At 44.1% G+C, this 20,348-nt stretch overlaps 1 protein-coding gene across 1 annotated transcript in view; it reads right to left on the bottom strand.

Moving 5' to 3' along the window:
• TBC1D13 (TBC1 domain family member 13) overlaps positions 1-20,348 on the bottom strand; it is a 50,812-nt gene that overhangs the window by 24,959 nt on the left and 5,505 nt on the right. The window contains exons 2-6 of the mRNA XM_089669126.1: positions 16,651-16,724; positions 10,842-10,882; positions 10,696-10,757; positions 8,963-9,062; positions 1,748-1,830 (exon numbers count right to left, since the gene is read on the bottom strand). Of these exons, the coding sequence (XP_089525252.1) occupies positions 1,748-1,830; positions 8,963-9,062; positions 10,696-10,757; positions 10,842-10,882; positions 16,651-16,724 (360 nt within the window). The remainder of the gene's footprint in view (positions 1-1,747; positions 1,831-8,962; positions 9,063-10,695; positions 10,758-10,841; positions 10,883-16,650; positions 16,725-20,348) is intronic.

Below are 20,348 nucleotides of genomic sequence, written 5' to 3' on the forward strand. Positions count from 1 at the left end.
CAATGTAACCTTGCCCCAGAATTTGCATTTATTGCTGGGTTCTCATCACAATATCGAGCGATTAACAACTTTACTATCACCTGCCCGCATTGTACTGTACAGGTAGGTCGCTGCCTACTTCTGGGTTTCAGGCGCACCCAATCCCCCCACCCCACCCACCCGCAAAGCAGGGATGAGAAACTTATAATTCTCTTAGTAAAAGCAGCACACTTTACACATAGTTAGGCACACATTTAACACCTTGATTGCCCTAGATGTTAAACCCTTCCTAGCCAGTGTCATTAGTACAGTTTTAGCACTGTATTAATGTCACTGGTGATGTAGGTAGCAGTTAGTGTCAGATTGCCCGCCGCACTCCCATTAAAAATCACTGCTTGCTACCATTAGTAGTATAAAAAATGTTTGCCACCCCCCTCTGCCTATCCCTCCACTGGCTCCCTATCGCCCAACGCATCAAATTCAAACTACTCACTCTGACCTACAAAGCCGTTCAGAACACTGCCCCTAACTACCTAACCAACCTGATTCCCAAGTACCACCCTACCCGTACCCTTCGCTCTTCACAGGACCTCCTTCTATCTTACTCCCTGGTCTCCTCCTCACACGGACGTCTGCAAGACTTCTCCAGGTCCTCCCCCATCCTCTGGAACTCACTACCCCAATCCATCAGACTGTCACCTTCCCTCCTCACCTTCAGGCGCTCCCTGAAAACCCACCTCTTCAGGGAAGCCTACCCCACCCTCACCTAACTGCTGCTCTCCTTCATTCCTCCTACCACTCCATCCCCCACAGCCACTTCCTCCTGTACCACTACCCCCTCCCTCCTAGATTGTAAGCTCGAAAGAGTAGGGCCCTATAACCCCTCGTGTGCTGTTTGTAGTTGCTGTCATGTTTCATGTATTGTCCCCCCCTCTATTGTACAACACTAAGCAAACCCTTTGGCGCTATATAAACTCGATGTAATGTAATGTAATAAAAAAAAAAAAAACTAATTCCAGTATACACCATAGTTTGTAGGCACTATAACTTTCATGCAAGCCAATCAATGTACATTTATTGGGATTTTGTTTTTTCAATCAAAGACATGTAGCAGAATACATTTTGGCCAAAATGTTTGAAAAAATTTAATTTTTTTTTAATAGGATAGGTTTTATAGCAGAAAGTAAAAAATATATTGTTTTTTTACTCTTTTTACCACCAAAAGAAAGCCCTATTTATGTGAAAAAAATTATATAAATTTTGTTTGGACACAGCATTGCATGACCACGCAATTACCAGTTAAAATAACGCAGTACAGTATAGCAAAAAAATGGCTTGGTCATGCAGGGGGTAAAATCTTCCGGAGCTGAAGTGGTTAATAGGATTGTGAAAAAACATGGCCCATCCTGAAAAAAATCAAAGTGGTGGGTAGAGTATTAACAGATAAACCTGCAATTATTTACAAGACGGTTGTTATTATTATACAGGATTTATACAGCGCCAACAGTTTATGCAGCAAGGTTCCCTCGTTAAGGATTGTTATGCCATTAACGTGACTGACAGAGAACATTTGCGTTTTTTTTCCAAGAAAGGATTTTTACCCATATAGAACGAATAATTAGTTATAAGAGAATAATTTCTTTTAACTCTAGAGCTACACGGAGGGAACACAAGATTGATACGTGTGTTCCCTTCCTAAAGAAATGCTAACATCTCTGGCTTTCTAAAAAAAAAAGGAAATAAGTGGACCAAACAGCAGCCTGCTTACCGGACATCCTTGTCTATCTGTAGGAGCACCTCATTATCCTTGAAATATGTGTTCCACCGACTATCTGGATTAGGATTGAGAGGCTGAAAAAAAGACAAATACAAATAAAGCACTTTAAGAATAAAATGCAATCATTTTCCCCCTGATGAAGTCACGTGGTCCTGTGACGATACGCGTAGGGGGGGGGCTCTGACGTCACGACGTTGCATCGGAGAGGCTCGGCGATTCCAGCAGAAGCAGAGGCAGACAGAGAGGCAAAGGCAGAGTAATATACATCTACTGCTGATCTTTATACCCACTGCTGACCTGTACCACAATAGTGCCATATACTGCTGTGTATCACCGCACCTGGCAGCAATAAATCACTTTTTTATACAAGGATAAGGCACCATGGTCTTTCTTCTTTGTTTCATTTGATCTATATTCCCCATACTGGTGAAAGGAGGATACGAGGAAGAGGTGTCCCCAGGAGGGGAAATGGGAGATACTCATAGAGCTTGTTAATACTCATGCATGAGCAGTTGCATATGGAGAAAGAGGAGAGCACAGGAGGATTCCAATAGATCTATATTATCCTTGGAACATCTTGCATATGAGCACTATCCCATCAATCCTGGAAGGATTAAAAGTCTATTTGCCTAAATATATTTAGGCAAATATTAAGGTGAGCGCATATTGAGATCACACGGCACCTGGAGAGAGGGAAAAAGGAATTCACCTGCACATTTGCACATATTTATAAAAGACTTTATTTATGCACTTTATTGATTTTTGTACATCCACTAATGAATTTGCACAATATTGATTGATTGATCACACATGATATGTATTACCACAGATTATGATTTTGATTAATTTATAATATATTCTAATTTATTTTACTTTATTTACAAGTCACAGTAATTAATTTGACATAATATTATTTATGTATCAATTTAAGCACCTTTTAGTGTATTTATAAGTGTGAGATCATTTATAATTAAGGATTTTGTAAATAGGAGCGCGGCACTATAAATTAATTTATACAATTGAACAATAGGAACACAATTAAGTGGGTTTGTGTAAGTGCCAGCGAACCTAGCACACCATACAAGTAGATAATAATTAATAGCTTACTGAATACCTCATTCATAATAGCTCACAAGTATTCACTCTTTAACCTCTTGCCGACCGCGCATAGCCGAATGACGGCTTCACCGCGGCCGGCCAGTTCTGAGTGGACGTCATATGACGTCCTCCCAGAACGCGCTCTCCTGCGCGCCCCAGGGGGCGCGCACCCGGCGATCTCCGTGATCGCTGTGTCCTACGGACACAGCTGATCACGTGATGTGGTGAAAGGCCGATCCCACCGGCCTTTTACCACGTGATCAGCGGTGTCCAATGACACGCTGATCACAGGGAAATGCAAGTGCCGGTTCTCGGCTGCACTTTCCTCACGCTGTCAGATCGTGAGGAAAGTACTGCCGAGAACCGGCAGTTGTCAGAGCGAGGATCGGCACCGATCATCAGGGCACTGATGATCAGTGCCCTGATGATCGGTGCCCAGCAGTGACACCCGCAAGTTCCGCCCAGCAGTGCGCCCACTTGCCCCGCCCACCCGTTCCCAGCAGTGCCCCCACCTGTGCCCAGCAGTGCCCCCACCTGTGCCCAGCAGTGCACCCACCTGTGCCACTCTGCAGTGCCACCTACCTGTGCCCAGAAGTGCCACCTACATGTGCCCAGAAGTGCCACCCACATGTGCCCACCCACCTGTGCCCACCAGTGCCACCCACCTGTGCCCACCCACCAGTGCTGCCCACCAGTGCAGCCCAGCAGTGCTGCCAGTCAGTGCCACCAGTCAGTGCCCAGGGGTTGTGCCAGTCAGTGCCGCCAGTCAGTGCCCAGAAGTGATGCCAGTCAGTGCCGTCTATCAGTACCCATCATCAGTGTCACCTATCAGTGCCGCCTATCAGTGCTGCATATCAGTGCCGCCTATCAGTGCTGCATATCAGTGCCGCCTATCCGTGACCCCTAATTAGTGCTGTCTATCAGTGCCGCCTATCCGTGCCACCTCATTAGTACTGCCTATCAGTGCCCTTTAGTGCTGCCTATCAGTGCCCATCAGTGCCGCCTATCAGTGCCCATTAGTGCCGCCTCATCAATGCAAATCAGTGAAGGAGAAAAAATACCTGTTTGAAAAATTTTATAAAAGAAACAAATAAACTTTTTTTTTTTTTCAAATTTTTTGCACTTTTTTTAATTTATAGCGCAAAAAGTAAAGCGCCCAGTGGCGATTAAATACCACCAAAAGAAAGCTCTATTTGTGAGAAAAAAATGATCAAAATTTCATATGGGTACAATGTTGCATGACCGCGCAATTGTCAATCAAAGTGCGGCAGCGCTGAAAGCTGAAAATTGGCCTGGTAAGGAAGGAGGTATAAGTGCCTGGTAGGCAAGTGGTTAAAGAATAAAATACCCTTCTAATGCTTTTTCATGTTCATAACTTTAGACATTTGTGTGAACAAAGCCAACATCCTTCATTCTTTCATACTTGCACTTCAACACAACTGATCCTTATGCCGCATTACCCTCAGAAGTCTCTGCTCTGCTGTAATAAGGGGGCTGCAAGAGGCTGGCACTACGGCAGAATAAGATACTTACACTGCTTGCATTTAAAGGATAAGCTCACCTTTCAAAAAATAAATAAATGCATTTTTTTTTGCAGGTAAAAAAATGTGCATTTATTATTTTTTGTAGTAGGAGCCTGGAAAGCATTGCACCAGCGATCGGATCGCTGGTGCCGTGTAGGTTTCCTGCAGACTTGTCAGTTTATCTGCTTGTTTGTACACTGCTCAAAAAAATTAAAGGAACATTTTTTAATCAGAGTATAGCATCACGTCAATTAAACTCCTGGGACATTGATCTGGTCAGTTAAGTAGCAGAGGGGGTTGTTAATCAGTTTCAGCTGCTTTGATGTTAATGAAATTAACAACAGGTGCACTATATGGGCAACAATGAGACGACCCCCAAAACAGGAATGGTTTTACAGGTGGAAGTCACTGACATTTTTTTCCCTACTCATCTTTTCTAAATGTTTTTCACTAGTTTTGCATTTGGCAAAGGTCAGTGTCACTACTGGTGGCATGAAGGGATAGCTGGACCCTACAGAGGTTACACAGGCAGTCCAACTCCTCCAGGATGGCACATCAGTACATGCCATTGCCAGAAGTTTTTTTGTGTTTCCCAGCACAGTCTCAAGAGCATGGAGGAGAGTCCAGGAGACAGGCAGTTACTCTAAGTCAGGACAGGGCCGTAGAAGGTCCTTAACCCATCAGCAGGACTGTTATCTGCTTCTTTGTGCAAGGAGGAACAGGATGAGCACTGCCAGAGCCTTACAAAATGACCTCCAGCAGGCCACTGGTGTGAATGTCTCTGACCAAACAATCAGAAACAGACTTCATGAGGGTGGCCTGAGGGCCCGACATCCTCTAGTGAGCCCTGTGCTCACTGCCTGGCACCATAGAGCTCGATTGGCATTTGCCATTGAACACCAGAATTGGCAGGTCCACCACTGTAGCCCTGTGCTTTTCACAGATGAGAGCAGGTTCACCCTGAGCATGTGAAAGGGTCTGGAGAAGCCATGGAGAACGTTATGAGGCTTGTAACATTGTTCAGCATGACCATTTTGGTGGTGGGTCAGTGATGGTGCGCAAAACCATGGGCAGAGGGGTGGCGGTGGACGTAGTTTACTTGGATTTTGCAAAAGTGTTTGACACAGTTCCCCACACATGGTTAATGTGTAAAGTAAAGTCTACAGGCTTGGAAAAATCTGTATGTAAATAAATAGAAAACTGGCTAAAAGATGGTATTCAGAGAGTAGTGGTTAATGAAATATACTCTGAGTGGTCTAGGGTTGTCAGTGGTGTACCCCAAGGTTTAGTGTTGGGACCCTTACTTTTTAATATATTTATAAACGATATGGGGTCTGGGATTAAAAATCCCATTTCAGCCTTTGCAGATGACACCAAGCTGTGCAGTGGAATAACGTCCTTACAGGATGTCTCCAACTTACAAGCCGACCTCAATGCACTGTTTAATTGGGGAGCTATGTGGCAAATGAGGTTTAATGTTGATAAATGTAAGGTTCTGCACTTGGGGGCTAAGAATATGCATGCATCATACATACTGGGGGGGTACAACAGGGGGAATCAATGGTGGAGAAGGATCTGGGGGTTCTGGTAGATCACAAGCTTAATAATGGCATGCAATGCCAAGCTGCGGTTTCTTAAGCGAGCAAAATCCTTTCTTGTATTAAGTGGTATAGACTCCAGAAAGAGAGATATCATATTACCCCGGTACAAATCATTAGTAAAACCTCATCTGGAATATGCAGTTCAGTTTTGGGCACCAATTCACAAAAAGAACATTGGGGAACTGGAGAAAATACAGAGAAGGACAACCAAACTGATAAGAGGCATGGAGGAGCTCAGCTATGAGGAAAGATTAGAGGAACTGAATGTATTCTCTCTTGAAATGAGGAGATTAAGGGGGGTATGATCAACATGTAGAAATACATCAGTGGTTCATATAGTGAACTCGGTGTAGAGCTATTCACCCTGAGGTCATCACAGAGGACAAGGGGGCACTCTTCACGTCTGGAGGAAAAAAAATTTCATCTCCAAATACGAAAAGGTTTCTTCACAGTAAGAGCTGTGAAAATGTGGAATAGACTCCCTCAATAGTTTGTTCTGGCCAGCTCAGTGGATTGCTTCAAAAAAGGCCTGGATTCTTACTTGGGTACACAGAATATAACTGGATACTAACATTTCTAGGTAAAGTTGATCCAGGGAATATCCGATTGCCTCTCGGGGGATCAGGAAGGAATTTGTTTTCCCTGCAGGAGAAAATTGGATCGTGCTTTGCTGGGTTTTTTTGCCTTCCTGGACCAACTGTGGGTATAGGATAACTTCTTTTTTTTTTTTTTATATGGTTGAACTGGATGGACTTTTGTCTTTTTCAGCCAGACTAACTATGTATGTAACTATGGTCTGTGGAGGCATATCCATGGAGGGAAGCACAGACCTCTACAGGCTAGCAAATGGCACACATTAGGTATTGGAATGAAATCATTGGACCTATTGTCAGACCCTACGCTGGTGCAGTGTGTCCTGGGTTCCTCCTGGTGCATGACAATGCCTGGCCTCATGTGGTGAGAGTATGCAGGCAGTTCCTGGAGGATGAAGGAATTGATACAATTGAATGGCCCCCACGCTCACCTGACCTAAATCTAATAGAACACCTCTGGGATATCATGTTTCAGTCCATCCAATGCCGCCAGGTTGCACCTCAGACTGTCCAGGAGCTCAGTGATACCCTGGCCCAGATCTGGGAGGAAATACCCCAGGACACCATCCGTTGTCTAATTTGGAGCATGTCCCGATGTTGTCAGGCATGCATACAAGCACATGGGGGCCATACAAAACTACTGAGTACCATTTTAAGTTGCTGCAATGACATTTCAAATACAATGTACTAGCCTGCTGCATCATTTTTTCCCTTTGATTTTCGGGGTGTCTTTGAATTAAGTCCTCTGTAGGTCGATCATTTTCATTTACATCAAACAATGAGACATCCTTACATTCCTAACACATTACCCAGTCCATATCAGTATAGATATCCAGCAGGAGATTTTTCCTTATTGAAATCTGATGTCAATTTTTTTGAGCAGTGTAAATCCCATACGGATAAGCCGATACTTCTAACAGGAGGACTCAATTAACTAACACAGCACTCACAGAGCCGTGCTAGCTCATTAAAGCAATTCTAAAGGTTAATTTTTTTTTTTTTAAATAACAAACATGTCTATACTTACCTGCTGTGTGCAGTGGTTTTGCATAGAGAAGCCTGGATCCTCCTCTTCTTGGGTCCCCCCCCCAGACTCTCCTGGCTCCTCCTGTCTGTTGGGTGCCCCACAGCACGCAGCTTGCTATGGGGACACCCGCTGCTCCGTGTGTCCATTCACACATGTAGCGGCGGCTTGGCCTCCACCCCCCTCCTCATTGGCTGACTGGCTATGACTGTCTCAGCCACTAAGGAGGCAGAGACCCGGAACAGCCGAGGTTGTCATTCACATCGCTGGATCGCGTTGAGGCTCAGGCAAGTATTGAGGGGGCTGGGGAAACTGCTGCACACAGATGTTTTTTTTTACCTTCATGCATAGAATACATGAAGGTAAAAAAAACTCAAGCCTTTAGAACCACTTTAGCTCACGCTAAGGCTGTAGGGACTTGTAGTCCATTCATTCACAGAACACTGGGAATGAATGATGCGGCTGCGTGAGCGGAGCCCCACATGGCAGCGCTGTTTTTAAAAAGTGACAGCTAGTACAGGGAACTTCTCCCTGTACTTCTGTTGTCACAGGGTGGGGGAAATGGGTCGAACATGTAACAAGTTCCCAAAGGTGAACTTATCCTTTAAAAATGCATTCAAGTATAGATTAATGAACATGAGCAATATTAATTTGTGTGCTTTAAATATGCCTGGAGTTAAAGTGGTTCAAAGGCTCATTCAATACATAAAAAAAAAAAAAAAAAGAAGAAGAATCTTAGGGGTGCAGTTTCCCCCTCAAGCCCCCCTTATACTTACCTGAGCCCCATCTCGATCCAGCGATGTGCATGCGATCCAGGGCTCTCCAGGGTCTCTCCCTCCTCACTGACTCCCACAGCAGTGGGAAGCATTGGCTATTGCTGCTGTCAATCACAGCCAATGAGGAGAGAGCGGGGCCAATTCCATTCACAGGAGCACAGCTCAGGGGGAAGGAACCAGGAGCACCTGCAGCGGACCCAAAAAGAAGACGATCGGGGCTGCTCTGTGCAAAACCATTGCACAGAGCAGGTACGTATGACATGTTTGTTAATTAAAAAAATATATATTTCCTTTAACCCTTTCACTTTAAGCTTTTGGTGGACCTACTGATTTCCTCCGCATAAGCAAAGTACAGGTTCACTTTGTAGCAAATTTTTAGTTTTGGAAGGAAAAGAAAACAATTTTCTTCAGATCCGTTACATACATTGTAAGCATTTCAGCAAAACATATTCCAGATCCCCACTTACAAAGGTCATTCAGTATCAGGCCAGGCAGTTTGTCCTTTTTACATGTTACATGTTTCATTTTGCTGAGGCTTATTATGTATAAAGCCAGTCACTACACGCAAGTTTACATCCAACCTAAACTTACATGGTCTTCCAAAGTAACATCTTCCCTGGACAAGCCATGGTTGGCCTTGGCAATGCCTGGTTGGATGATCATCTCCTTCAGGAAGTGGGCGTAGGTTTCCCTGCAAAAAAGAGCCACAAACTAATGGCCAATCAGAATTAGGCGGCATAACAAGAATGGAGGTATTCATAGTCATACAAACATCAAGGATGTAGCCTTACATGTACAGACTGGAGAGGGTATGGATGTGTGTATTGCCAGCGTAAGAAACAAGTTGCAGATCATGACTTGAGGAGCTATCAGGGGAATATGGCTTTCAATAGAACAATAGGCAAAACCTTTTTTTTTTTCATTTTGGATGGCGTAAGGGTGGGTTATAACCCCTGCCAGATTTTTTTTTATCGCCATCTGTGTCTGATTGCAGAGATTTCCCTTCACTTCCTGTCCCATAGTCAAACAGGACATGAGAGGAAATCCCTGCAAATTAAAGTAGTTCTAAAGGCTCAAGGTTTAGAACATGCATGAAGGTAAAAAACCTGTGTGCAGAAGGACAAGGAGGCACTCTTTACATCTGGAGGAAAAGAAATTGAATCTCCAAACACGGAAAGGTTTCTTCACAGTAAGAGCTGTGAAAATGTGAAACAAACTCCCTCAAGAGTTGGTTCTGGCCAGCTCAGTGGATTGCTTTAAAAAAAAGGCCTGGATTCTTTCCTAGATACACAGAATATAAAATGTATAGGTAAAGTTCATCCAGGGAATATCCGATTGCCTCTCAGGGGATCAGGAAGGATTATTTTTTTCCCTGCAGGAGCAAATTGGATAATGCTTTGCTGGGTTTTTTGCCTTCCTCTGGACCAACTGTGGATATGGTTGAACTGGATGGACTTTTGTCTTTTTACAGCCAGACTGTTTTGTGTGTCTATGGATGCACACAGCCCAATTCGGGAATGCTCCTGCAGGAATGCTCCCTTGCTGCTTGCTGAGGAGGTACCTGGAAAAGTGGAGTGGAGAGTGACAACAAAGGACCTCAAAAAAAAAAAAAAAAAAAAAAAGGGAGGTAAGCAGCCCACTGGCAGGAATTACCACTGTCTATTCCCTTCAGCCTTAAAGTCACCTCCACAACGCCTGGCCCTGCAGCAGCCAACGCAGCCAGTAAGGTAGGCAGTGCCACCCACCAGTCTAAAACAGGCAAGACACTCAGCTCTCCCACTAAAAAATATTTTTGCTACTGAATCAGCCTCAGAGTATACTGATAAACATCTGATCATCGTCATCTGCAGTTTTGCCACTAAAGCCTAGTACACACGACCAGAAAATCGCACATAAAAGCGATCATACAATAATTTGATTGCTGGTACGCAGCTTTCATCTAAAATTATTCGAAGGGACAAGCGCAACATTTTTCTCGTACAATAAAAGATTATACAATTTTTGTTTAATCAGTACAGTTTTCATATGAAAATGCATTACAATACATGACATCACTTCCGAATTTTTATTCTGTCCTAAGAGAATTTTCCTAACTTTAGTAACCTTTTTATCATTGATATGAGACTAGCATGAAAAAAAAAACGGACAATCATTCATCCGATATTCTCACTGTGTGTACGGGGCTTTAGTGTAGTAACAGATAACAATGCCCTCAGGATTGCAGAGATTAGATCAACTCCAGTAATGACCTCGCAAACGGACTAAAATTTCAGCACTGCCGGGTCAACGCCAACAAGTTCCCATGTATGCCAATGTTCCCTTACCTTTGTTTCTTCAGCACAGAATCCCATAATACCCGGTCTGTGGGGAGATAGTTGAGCAGGATCTGCAGTGAAAAAGAGTTGTAGAACATTTTCAGTACTTGTGTATGTCCTGGACTGGGCAAGTCATACTATACGGAGCTACAAACCTTCCAACAGAGACACCGGATGCCTGCTTCGAAGGGGATTCCTGCCAAAGAATAAGGGCAATTATTCACCAAAAGCCAAACCAGCCACGCTTCCATGCTGGAATAATGCTGGAACCGAATTCCTACATTAAACCAGCTTTTCATCACAAAAACAACCATATGGATCATAGCAATCTACCAAAATCAGTCCTGTATAGATATATGGACTGTGGGTGTTAGACTACCATAATCCACTCATTGATTTTGAATTAAAACTTATTGACGATGATTGAAATTACTGTATCATTCCAGCAAAGACCTGGGAGCATTTAGTGCAGCAGCTTCAGGTGCAGAATATGGCAAATACAGTGCTGAAGGGGACATTTGGTGTTAATGGGTTAGATGATTGTGAAAGGGTATGTGCAACCAAAAAGTGTATTTGTTTTAGGCAGAGTAGGAGAGGGTTAAAGCTGTCTTGTTGGGGAAGCTTCCCTTCACTTCCTGCACAGAAGTGAGAGGATCTCTCTCCAAAGTGAAGAGTATTCCCCTTTAAGACAGCTGTCACTGGGGTCCCCATTGGGAGATTCTTGTTCTCCTGTTCTAGTGATAACTGTAAAATTTAGGATTTTCCATCACTTTCTGTCTCAGTGACAACAGTCATCAGGATAAATATAGAGGGTGAATCGCTTTACAGCAAGGGCACAGACAGAAAATAAATACCAGACAGGGGTTCTAGTCCTTCCCTTCTCTGTTCAGAACTAGAAAAAAAAAAGTATTGTGTACAGATACACTTTAAAGTGGTTGTAAAGGCTCAAGTTTTTTTACTTTCAAGCATTCTATGCAGTAAGGTAAAAAAACTTTCTGTGTGCAGCTCCCCCCTCAGCCACACCTAATACTTACCTGAGCCCCATTGTGACCCAGCGATGTGCAACAGAACCTCGGCTTTCCAAGGACTCTCCCTATTCATTGGCTGAGACAGCAGCGGGAGCCACTGGCTTCTGCTGCTGTCAATCACAGCCAGTGAGCCAATGAGGATAGAGGGGGCAGGGCCGAGCCTTGTCTCAGGAGTGAGCCTGCTCTGGTGCCCCCATAGCAAGCAGCTTGTTATGGGGGACCTAGGCAGGAGAGAGGTTCCAGGAGCGCCGGCAGGGGACCCCAAGAAGATGAGGATCGGGGCTGTTCTGTGCACAAACACCGCACAGAGCAGGCAAGTATAACATCTCTGTTATTAAAAAAAAAAGGTCAAGGAGGGTTAGAGCGGAATTAAACTCTAAAAACAAAACCCAGTAGAAGGTAGGGGTTTTCGGCAAAAGAAAAGTGCAAAAGCCTCATCTGCCAGAAAGCTTTTTCTTCATCCTAATAATTCTGTTATGTCATGTGTACATTGTAGATCACATGCATTGTGCAGTGTATACTCTCTGCTCATTCCCAGGAAAAGGTAAGATGCCAGGAATGAGTCAGGTGCCAGGACTGATGCAACTCCTGTGAGTATGCCAGACTGAACAAGCCTTGAACCAGTATTAAACCCTCAGTGGTTTGCAGCTTAACTCATTGAGCTCAATAATATAAGCGTTCCACAGTAAAAGTATTTTGTTAAAGCGGTACTGAAGTCAGACACTGTCCCCTGCAAGTCAATGTGCTAGTATGCATCACAGACTGGCACATTATAGAAAATGTGAAGCCCTCCAGCGGCATGCTGTCACTGCTGACAGGGCTTCCATCTTCACTGCTCTTCCCTCCAGGTTTGTGGGCTTGGCCATTTGAATGGCTGAGCCGCGATGATGTCACTCCCGCACATGATCGCGGCTCAGAGCACACTGCGCATGAGCTGGTGACATCACAGGCTGCAGAAATAGTGAATATCTCCTAACCGGTGCACAGTTAGGAGATATTCCTTGTACCCACAGGTAAGCTTTAATATACGCTTACCTGTAAGTAGAAGTCACCAAGCGGTGTTTACTACCACTTTAAAATTCTTGTCACAGCACTGGCAATTTTCAGTGCTGCTGGCTCCTGCTCTCTCAGTACCGCTTCCTGGGAATAACAGAGAAGAGCATAGGAGTGACTTTCCAATCCTAGGGTATGGGGCTGTGTGCTTCTATTGATACATAGAGTGTAGGAAGACAGAACTCTTGTCCCTGCAGACAAGGGTGGCTCCATAGGATGCTGCAATAGCATGTTGCCACCCTGAAACAGGAATTGTTTATAGAAAAACTGTGGAATATACGTTTTGGAGTTTAAGGCTGTACTCACACTAGCACTTTTAGCCGGTCCTGGGCACAGTACAGCCTCTTGGGCACATTCGATTGTGTGGCGTGAGTGCTCCCATCTGCGCCAGAGACCACTTGGAACAGGTGGTGTCGTGCACGATTCACTTGCAATCCAGTATGATTTGCTGCAGTGAGAGTGAAAACCGAACCGGAACACAGTTCTCCCCATAGAGCACTAGGGTTGTCAGTCTGAACCTCGAACACGGCATTGCCTGCCTGGAGTTTGCATGTTCTCCCTGTGCCTGTGTGCATTGCCTCTGTATTCTCTGGTTTTATCCCACACTTCAAAGACATTCCTCCCACACTTCAATGTCAGACAAAAAAGCATGAGCAAACGAATGCTGAAACTCCTGCACTGGACGATGAGCTCCACAATGTCAATAACCCCACATGGAGTACTTTTTGGGAATGCAAGCCTTACTGCCCTCAACAGACCAGGGAAATCCAAAGGAGCTGTGTGCAAAGAAACAAACAGAGGGTGCAGGGACCTAGTGCATTACCTTCTAACAATGAGATTTATTGTATAAAAGTAGTATATAGTAGTAGAGCTCTGAGGAAGAGATTCTGCCTCGAAACGCGTCAGACATTTGGAGGCCTACAGTCCCTCAACAGCCACCATCTAGGGAGATTGGACCATGCTGTCTTTTTTGTGATGTGCCTTTGATTTTATTCTTTTGTGAGTATACTACTTTTATTCAATAAATCTAATTTTTAGAAACTAATGCACAAGGCCCCTGCGCCCTCGGATTGTTTCTTTGCACACTTCAAAGTCATGCTGGTGGGTTTTTGTCCCCAGTATGTATAAATGTGAATTAGGGACCTTAGATTGTACACCCCTTGAGGGTTAGGGACTGATGTGAATGTACAATATATATGTAAAGTGCTGCGTAAATTGACGGCGCTATATAAGTACCTGTAATAAATAAATAAATAATAAACAGAGCTGTGCAGTAAAACTGGGATCCCTGGCCTGGTTAGCAGGGAAGTATGCCCTGGAACATTTGTAAGTGTTCCCGAGCACACTTTCTTACAAACCAATGTGACTGCAGACCACCAGTGGGGAGGGAGGAGAATCAAACCAGCCATGGTTCACTTTCATGTGGGTTAGCTGTGTTTTCCTATTGACTTCTATTATTATTATTATTATTATACAGTATTTATAAAGCGCCAATAGTTCGCTCAGCGCTGTACATTACAAAGGGGGACAGAACATGTGACAGAACAATACCAATACAATGCAAAAGATGAGGGGATCGAGGGCCCTGCTCCTTAGAGCTTACAATCTAGGAGGGAGGGGATGGTGGTATAGGAGGAGATAGCTGTGGGGGATGGAGTGGTAGGAAGAGTGGAGGAGGTCGGCAGGTTAGCAGGGGGTGGGGTAGGCTTCCCTGAAGAGATGGGTTTTCAGGGTGCGCCTAAAGGAGAGGAGAGTAGGTGATAATCTGATGGGTTGGGGCAGGGAGTTCCAGAGGATGAATGACACCCTGGAGAAGTCCTGGAGGCGGGCATGGGAGGAGGAGACCAGGGAACTAGAGAGAAGGAGGTCTTGTGAGGAGCGGAGTGTGCGTGTTGGGCGGTACTTGGATATCAGGTCAGTGATGTAGTTCGGGGCAGTATGGTGGACAGCTTTGTACGTCGGTGTTAGGATTTTGAATTTGATCCATTGCGAGTTTGTTAAAGATTGGACTTGGGGCTGGAAGGATAGGTTGGAGTCCAGAATGACACCAAGTACTCTGGCCTGCGGGGCAGGTTTGATGGTGGCATTGTTGGATGTGATGGAGAAGTCAATGGGGGGTGCTGTCCGGGCTATTACATTTTGGTGCGTTTTCTGAAACAGCACCAAAAGCCCTACATGCAGGATTTTTGGTGTAATTTCATAAATCGTACCAAAATCGCGGGACATAATAGAAGTCTATGCAGGGGTGTGGTTTTTTTTTTTAAAAACTACTTGCCCAGGGACTAAATTGGTGCCCCAATCTACTTGTCCCTCCTGATGATCTACTTGTCCTGAAAAAAAAGAAAAAAAAAAGTTTAACTAAAACCGTATTTAATTCTGCTTTAATGTCTGGGGTTTTAAACAACAAAAGGTCAAATTAAATGTTTAATATTTTGAACATTGTGCCGTTTATCTCCTCCTCCCCTCCCATCTCCAGCACTGCACCCGGGGACTAGCAGGGAAGGGAGAGACCCTGCGGTGTAATGAGAACCGATTGGGTGCTTTTCAGGAAAGGGGAGTGTCCAGCTTATACTTTATCCCTTTTGCTGCCAGAGACGTTTTTGCGTTTTTTGCACACATTTTGAAAATCATTTAAGGCCTGAAGAATACACAAAACTCCCTAACATTATATATTTTCTGAAATCAGAGACCCTAGAAAATGAAATTGCGGTAGTTCCAATGTTTTATGTCACTCGATATTATCACAAAGGTCTAGGAAACGCAACATTTCAGTAAAAAAATACAATTAACTTAATTTTGTGGGCACAAAAAGCAATAAATTAGCAATTTTTTTTGTAAAATATAAAAGATGAGGTTGCATCGAGTAAACGCAGATCCAACATATGCCTTCCTCTGGATCAACTGTGGGTATAGGATTATAACATTTTTTTTTAATGGTTGAACTGGATGGACTTTTGTCTTTTTTTTCAGCCAGACTAACTATGTAGCATGTCAAACCTTAAATTTGCATGCGCTTGTGAAACGGCAACAAACTTTAGTAACCCTATATTTTCTATAGGTGACGCTTTTAAAGCTCCTATAGGTCATCAGTTTAGCATTACGGAGGAAGTCTGGTGCTAGAATTATTGCTCTTATTCTGGCGTGCATGGCGATATGTAACATGTATATCGCAATTGACGATTTCACGCGTAGACATATAAATATATATATAATTTTTTTTTTTTATATCACATAGGGGACAAAAAGTCCTCCATGTGATGATTTTTGGTGACAGGTTCTCTTTTTTGAGACCCTGCATATCTCCCCTGTACTACACTGGATGTAACAGTGCACGTCACACTGCATTACATTCTTTCCTGGCCTTGATGGACGGGAATCTGTCAACGGGGACCCAGAAGTGATGTCACATCACCTCCTGGTCAGGTCAAGAAGGGGAGGGGAGTGAATGTGTCCACTCTCCTACCTCCCACAGGCACCCACTGAACTGGTCCCGTCGCAGGCAGGGGGGAGCTGAGACTGACACCACAGTGGGCTGTGTGGAAGCAATCAGGCGGCAGCGATGCTGTCTCAAATGCTTCCATCTGAGAGGTGAGCCCGCTGCTTGCCGCAGCAGGGCTAAAGGAAAAAAAAAAAAATCTACCTGCTTGGCGCCCGAAACTACATGTCACAGGCATACGGCGATATGAATTGAACATTCCTGCTATGGGAAAGTGCAGCTAACTTGCATGAAAACCACAGTACACTGCGTTGCACGTTTTTTTTTAGACAGTTAATTATCTCCTAAGTAAATCTAACTTTAGTCAATGTGAAACTAATGAGGGTTTGCCAACGCTGTGGAAAAGAAAACAAAGGCTCAAAGTCCAGCTGAGACAAGACGCCTTACCGTTAAAGCAAAGTTCCCTCAACACAGGCAGCTTGATGAGCGGTTCACTGACAATGCTCTGGAACTCTGCGATTCTGCAAACAGACAAAAATGTCATCAGATTAGTACACATTGCCTCTAGTCCAGGACTCCAGATCAAATCTGCTCCATTCATTCTGCAAACAGGGCAAGGTTATCAGGGTGTTCGCCCCTACATTGACAGATGTCATTGCTATGTATCGTATGAGAGCCTACATTGACAAATGTCATTCTGTATCGTATGAGAGCTTACAGTGACTGATGTCATTGTTCTGTATCGTATGAGAGCCTACATTGACAGATGTCATTGTTATGTAACGTATGAAAGCTTACAATGACCGATGTCATTGTTATGTATTGTATGAGAGCCTACATTGACAAATGTCATTCTGTATCCTATGAGAGCCTACATTGACAGGTATTGAACTTTCAGCTCCCTCCACAGATTTTCAATCAGTGTAAGGTCTGGAGACTGGCTAGGCCACTCCAGGACCTTAATGTGCTTCTTCTTGAGCCACTCCTTTGTTGCCTTGGCCGTGTGTTTTGGGTCATTGTCATGCTGGAACACCCATCCACAACCCATTTTCAATGCCCTGGCTGAGTGAAGAAGGTTCTCACCCAAGATTTGACAGTACATTGCCCTGTCCATCATCCCTTTGATGCGGTGCAGTTGTCCTGTCCCCTTAGCAGAAAAACACCCCCAAAGCAGAATGATTCCACCAACATATTTGACAGTTGGGATGGTGTTCTTGGGGTCATAGGCAGCATTCCTCCTCATCCTCCAAACACGGAGAGTTGAGTTGATGCCAAAAAGCTAGATTTTGGTCTCATCTGACCACAACACTTTCAACCAGTCCTCCTCTGCATCATTCAGATGTTCAGTGGCAAACTTCAGACGGGCCTGGACATGTGCTTTCTTGAGCAGAGGGACCTTGCGGACACTGCAGGATTTCAGTCCTTGTCGGCATAGTGTGTTACCAATTGTTTTCTTGGTGACTGTGGTCCCATCTGCCTGGACATCATTGACAAGATCCTCCTGTGTAGTTCTGGGATGATTCCTCATTTTTCTCATGATCATTGACACTCCACGAGGTGAGATCTTGCATAGTGCACCAGACCTAGGGAGACTGACAGTTGTTTTGTGTTTCTTCCATTTGCGAATGATTGCACCAACTGTTGTCACCTTCTCACCAAGCTGCTTGGCGATAGTTTTGTAGCCCAGTCCAGCCTTGTGTAGGTCTACAATCAGTGGGAGCCATACAGGGGCATTAGCTCCAGTAACTGCCTCCCTGGTGCAACTATCGCCCTCCCTGTGCACCATACATTTCCCCCTGCTGCCCAGGCCCCCCAGTGTCGTTCCCCACCCCCCTCCTGCAGTTCTGCCGGCTTCCCTCCTCTCCTTCCCACCAACAGCTGCAAGCGCACAATAGGATCCTTCAGAATTGAGAGTGGGGGAAGGGTCCGAATATGCCACATTTACATACCCCTTCCTTTTCTGAATGAACACAAGTGATGGTACCGATCATTCATGGTATTCATTCATAACTGAAGCATAGTAACCTGTGTCTGTTTGTTTTTCGGAGGGGGGGCACTGTCAGGTTGGCTGTATGGGGCCCTGTGGTTTCTAACAGCAGCCCTGGTAGTCTTCGCTTCTTGCTTTGAAGTGCTGCACAATTTACTGCTCAGTCTCAAAACGCAAGTCTATTGGAGAGATTTACTCAAACTGGATCACTGAGAATCTGGTACATCCGAGCATGGTAACCAATCAGCTTCTAACTTCAGTTTGTTCAATTAAGCTTTGGCAATAAAATCTGGAAGCTGATTGGTTTCTTTGCAGAGCTGCACCAGATTTTGCACTCTCCAGCTTTAGTAAATAATATCTATGTCTCATCTAAATATACTACAATATTTTTAATAATTATACATTATAATTTAATAAATACATATTATAATTAATATTTCTATTATCACAGTATATGGCTTCATGCACACGTGCCCCTGGGGCTGCAGAACATAAATTTGGGACGTATTTTCCCACCCATGAGCACCAGGTGCTGTGTATAGCTGCCCATAGAAATCAATTACAGTATGAGATGTAGGTGGGTATATGGCAGTAGATATGTAAGCATGAGTACGGACGTATGCCTCTGGATGCAGAAAGTCTGTGTTCAGGGGCGTACTTTGGTAGGCTGAGCATACCTGCGTGCAGCTGCATCCTGCAACTGATTTCTATGGACAGCTGTACGCAGCAGCTGTGGCTCCCGGTTAGGGAAATACACCCAACAGATGGAAGAGTAATTGAACTGAGCCAGTGAGAGCTCCCTCTAGTGATATAGCCAAACTTCTCCATTTATTACAAAATGATAAAAAAACACAAATTTTTATACACACTACAAAAATGATCACCAGATCTGTTCCACATGCGTTTCTGGTTTTTACGACATTTCTGATGCGTTCTGGTGTATTTTTATGCATTCCAGATGCTTTTTTTTGCATCTTTTTCACTGTACTAGAGTCTTGTGTGTATTTATGCATTTTACCACATTCCAGTACAGTCCAGTGCAGGAAAAATGAAGCATGTTCTATTTTCTTTTTCTGTAACTGGAATGCCCTGGAACTGACTGCACTGGTGTGAACTATGCTGTTGGAAACCATATAAACTACTTTCCATGTGTTTTTGATGCAGGAAAAAAAAAACACACTGGACTACATGTGATGTGAACTGGCCCTAAATTTTTGAAAATGAATTCCATGGGCCTCTTTACACCTGAGAGGTACAACGCAGGGTGTTGACGTGCATTCTGTTAAGTTAGCACACCGATTTAAATTGGATGTCTATATACTAAGCGTCCCACCAGGGATAAATGCACAGAACAGGAGGCAGACAGACTGCATCCAAGGCCATGCATCCATTCCTGTACAGCTACAATTGCTCACATGTGCAGGGAGATCCATAGAGCCCCTTCTGCCATTGATTTAGTTTTAACCAGTTGCTGGCAGCAGCCGCACAGAACATTGTCACCTTTGGCTGCATAAACACACAGTGTACAGACCTCCATGCTCTTGTGAATGAGCCCCTTGCTGAAAACGAACTCCACTTTTTGCCTTCCTCTGGATCAACTGTGGGTATAGGATGATGACTTTTTTTTATTTTAATGATTGAACTGGATGGAGTTTTGTCTTTTTTTCAGCCAGACTAACTATGTAACTTTCCCTTTCAGCAGTACAGGACGTTTATTCCTTGTTTAAAGTGATAAGCACTCCAGCTTATTTTTAATACACACCCTAAGGGCTCAACATCGCCGATCATCCTGTCATTGTTTTGTTTACATCACATGAAGAGGATCTGGACAGATCATACGACTTTACACAGCAGCATAACTTTGCACTGATGAAACCACATAGGTTGTGAATTTTTCTTCCGAGAAATTTGAGTGCAAACTTTTAGTGTTTTGTTTTTGTTTTTTTTTAATATGCAGACTTTTACATGCATGTGCTCATCTGTGTTAAATGTCTGAAACAATTATTAACCACTTAAGGACTGCCTACAGCCTTTTTTAAGGTGGACGGGCAGCTGTGCTGCACTGGATCATGTACACGTATGTGATCCACCATTTCTGGGTAGAGGCCGCGTGTCTGTTGCCCAATTTATGGCAGGGACCTGCTGATTGACTTGGCCA

The sequence above is a fragment of the Staurois parvus genome, unplaced genomic scaffold (genome assembly GCF_062004578.1).
Source record: "Staurois parvus isolate SC_StPar_1 unplaced genomic scaffold, SC_StPar_1.0 ptg000068l, whole genome shotgun sequence".
Classification (NCBI taxonomy): domain Eukaryota; kingdom Metazoa; phylum Chordata; class Amphibia; order Anura; family Ranidae; genus Staurois; species Staurois parvus.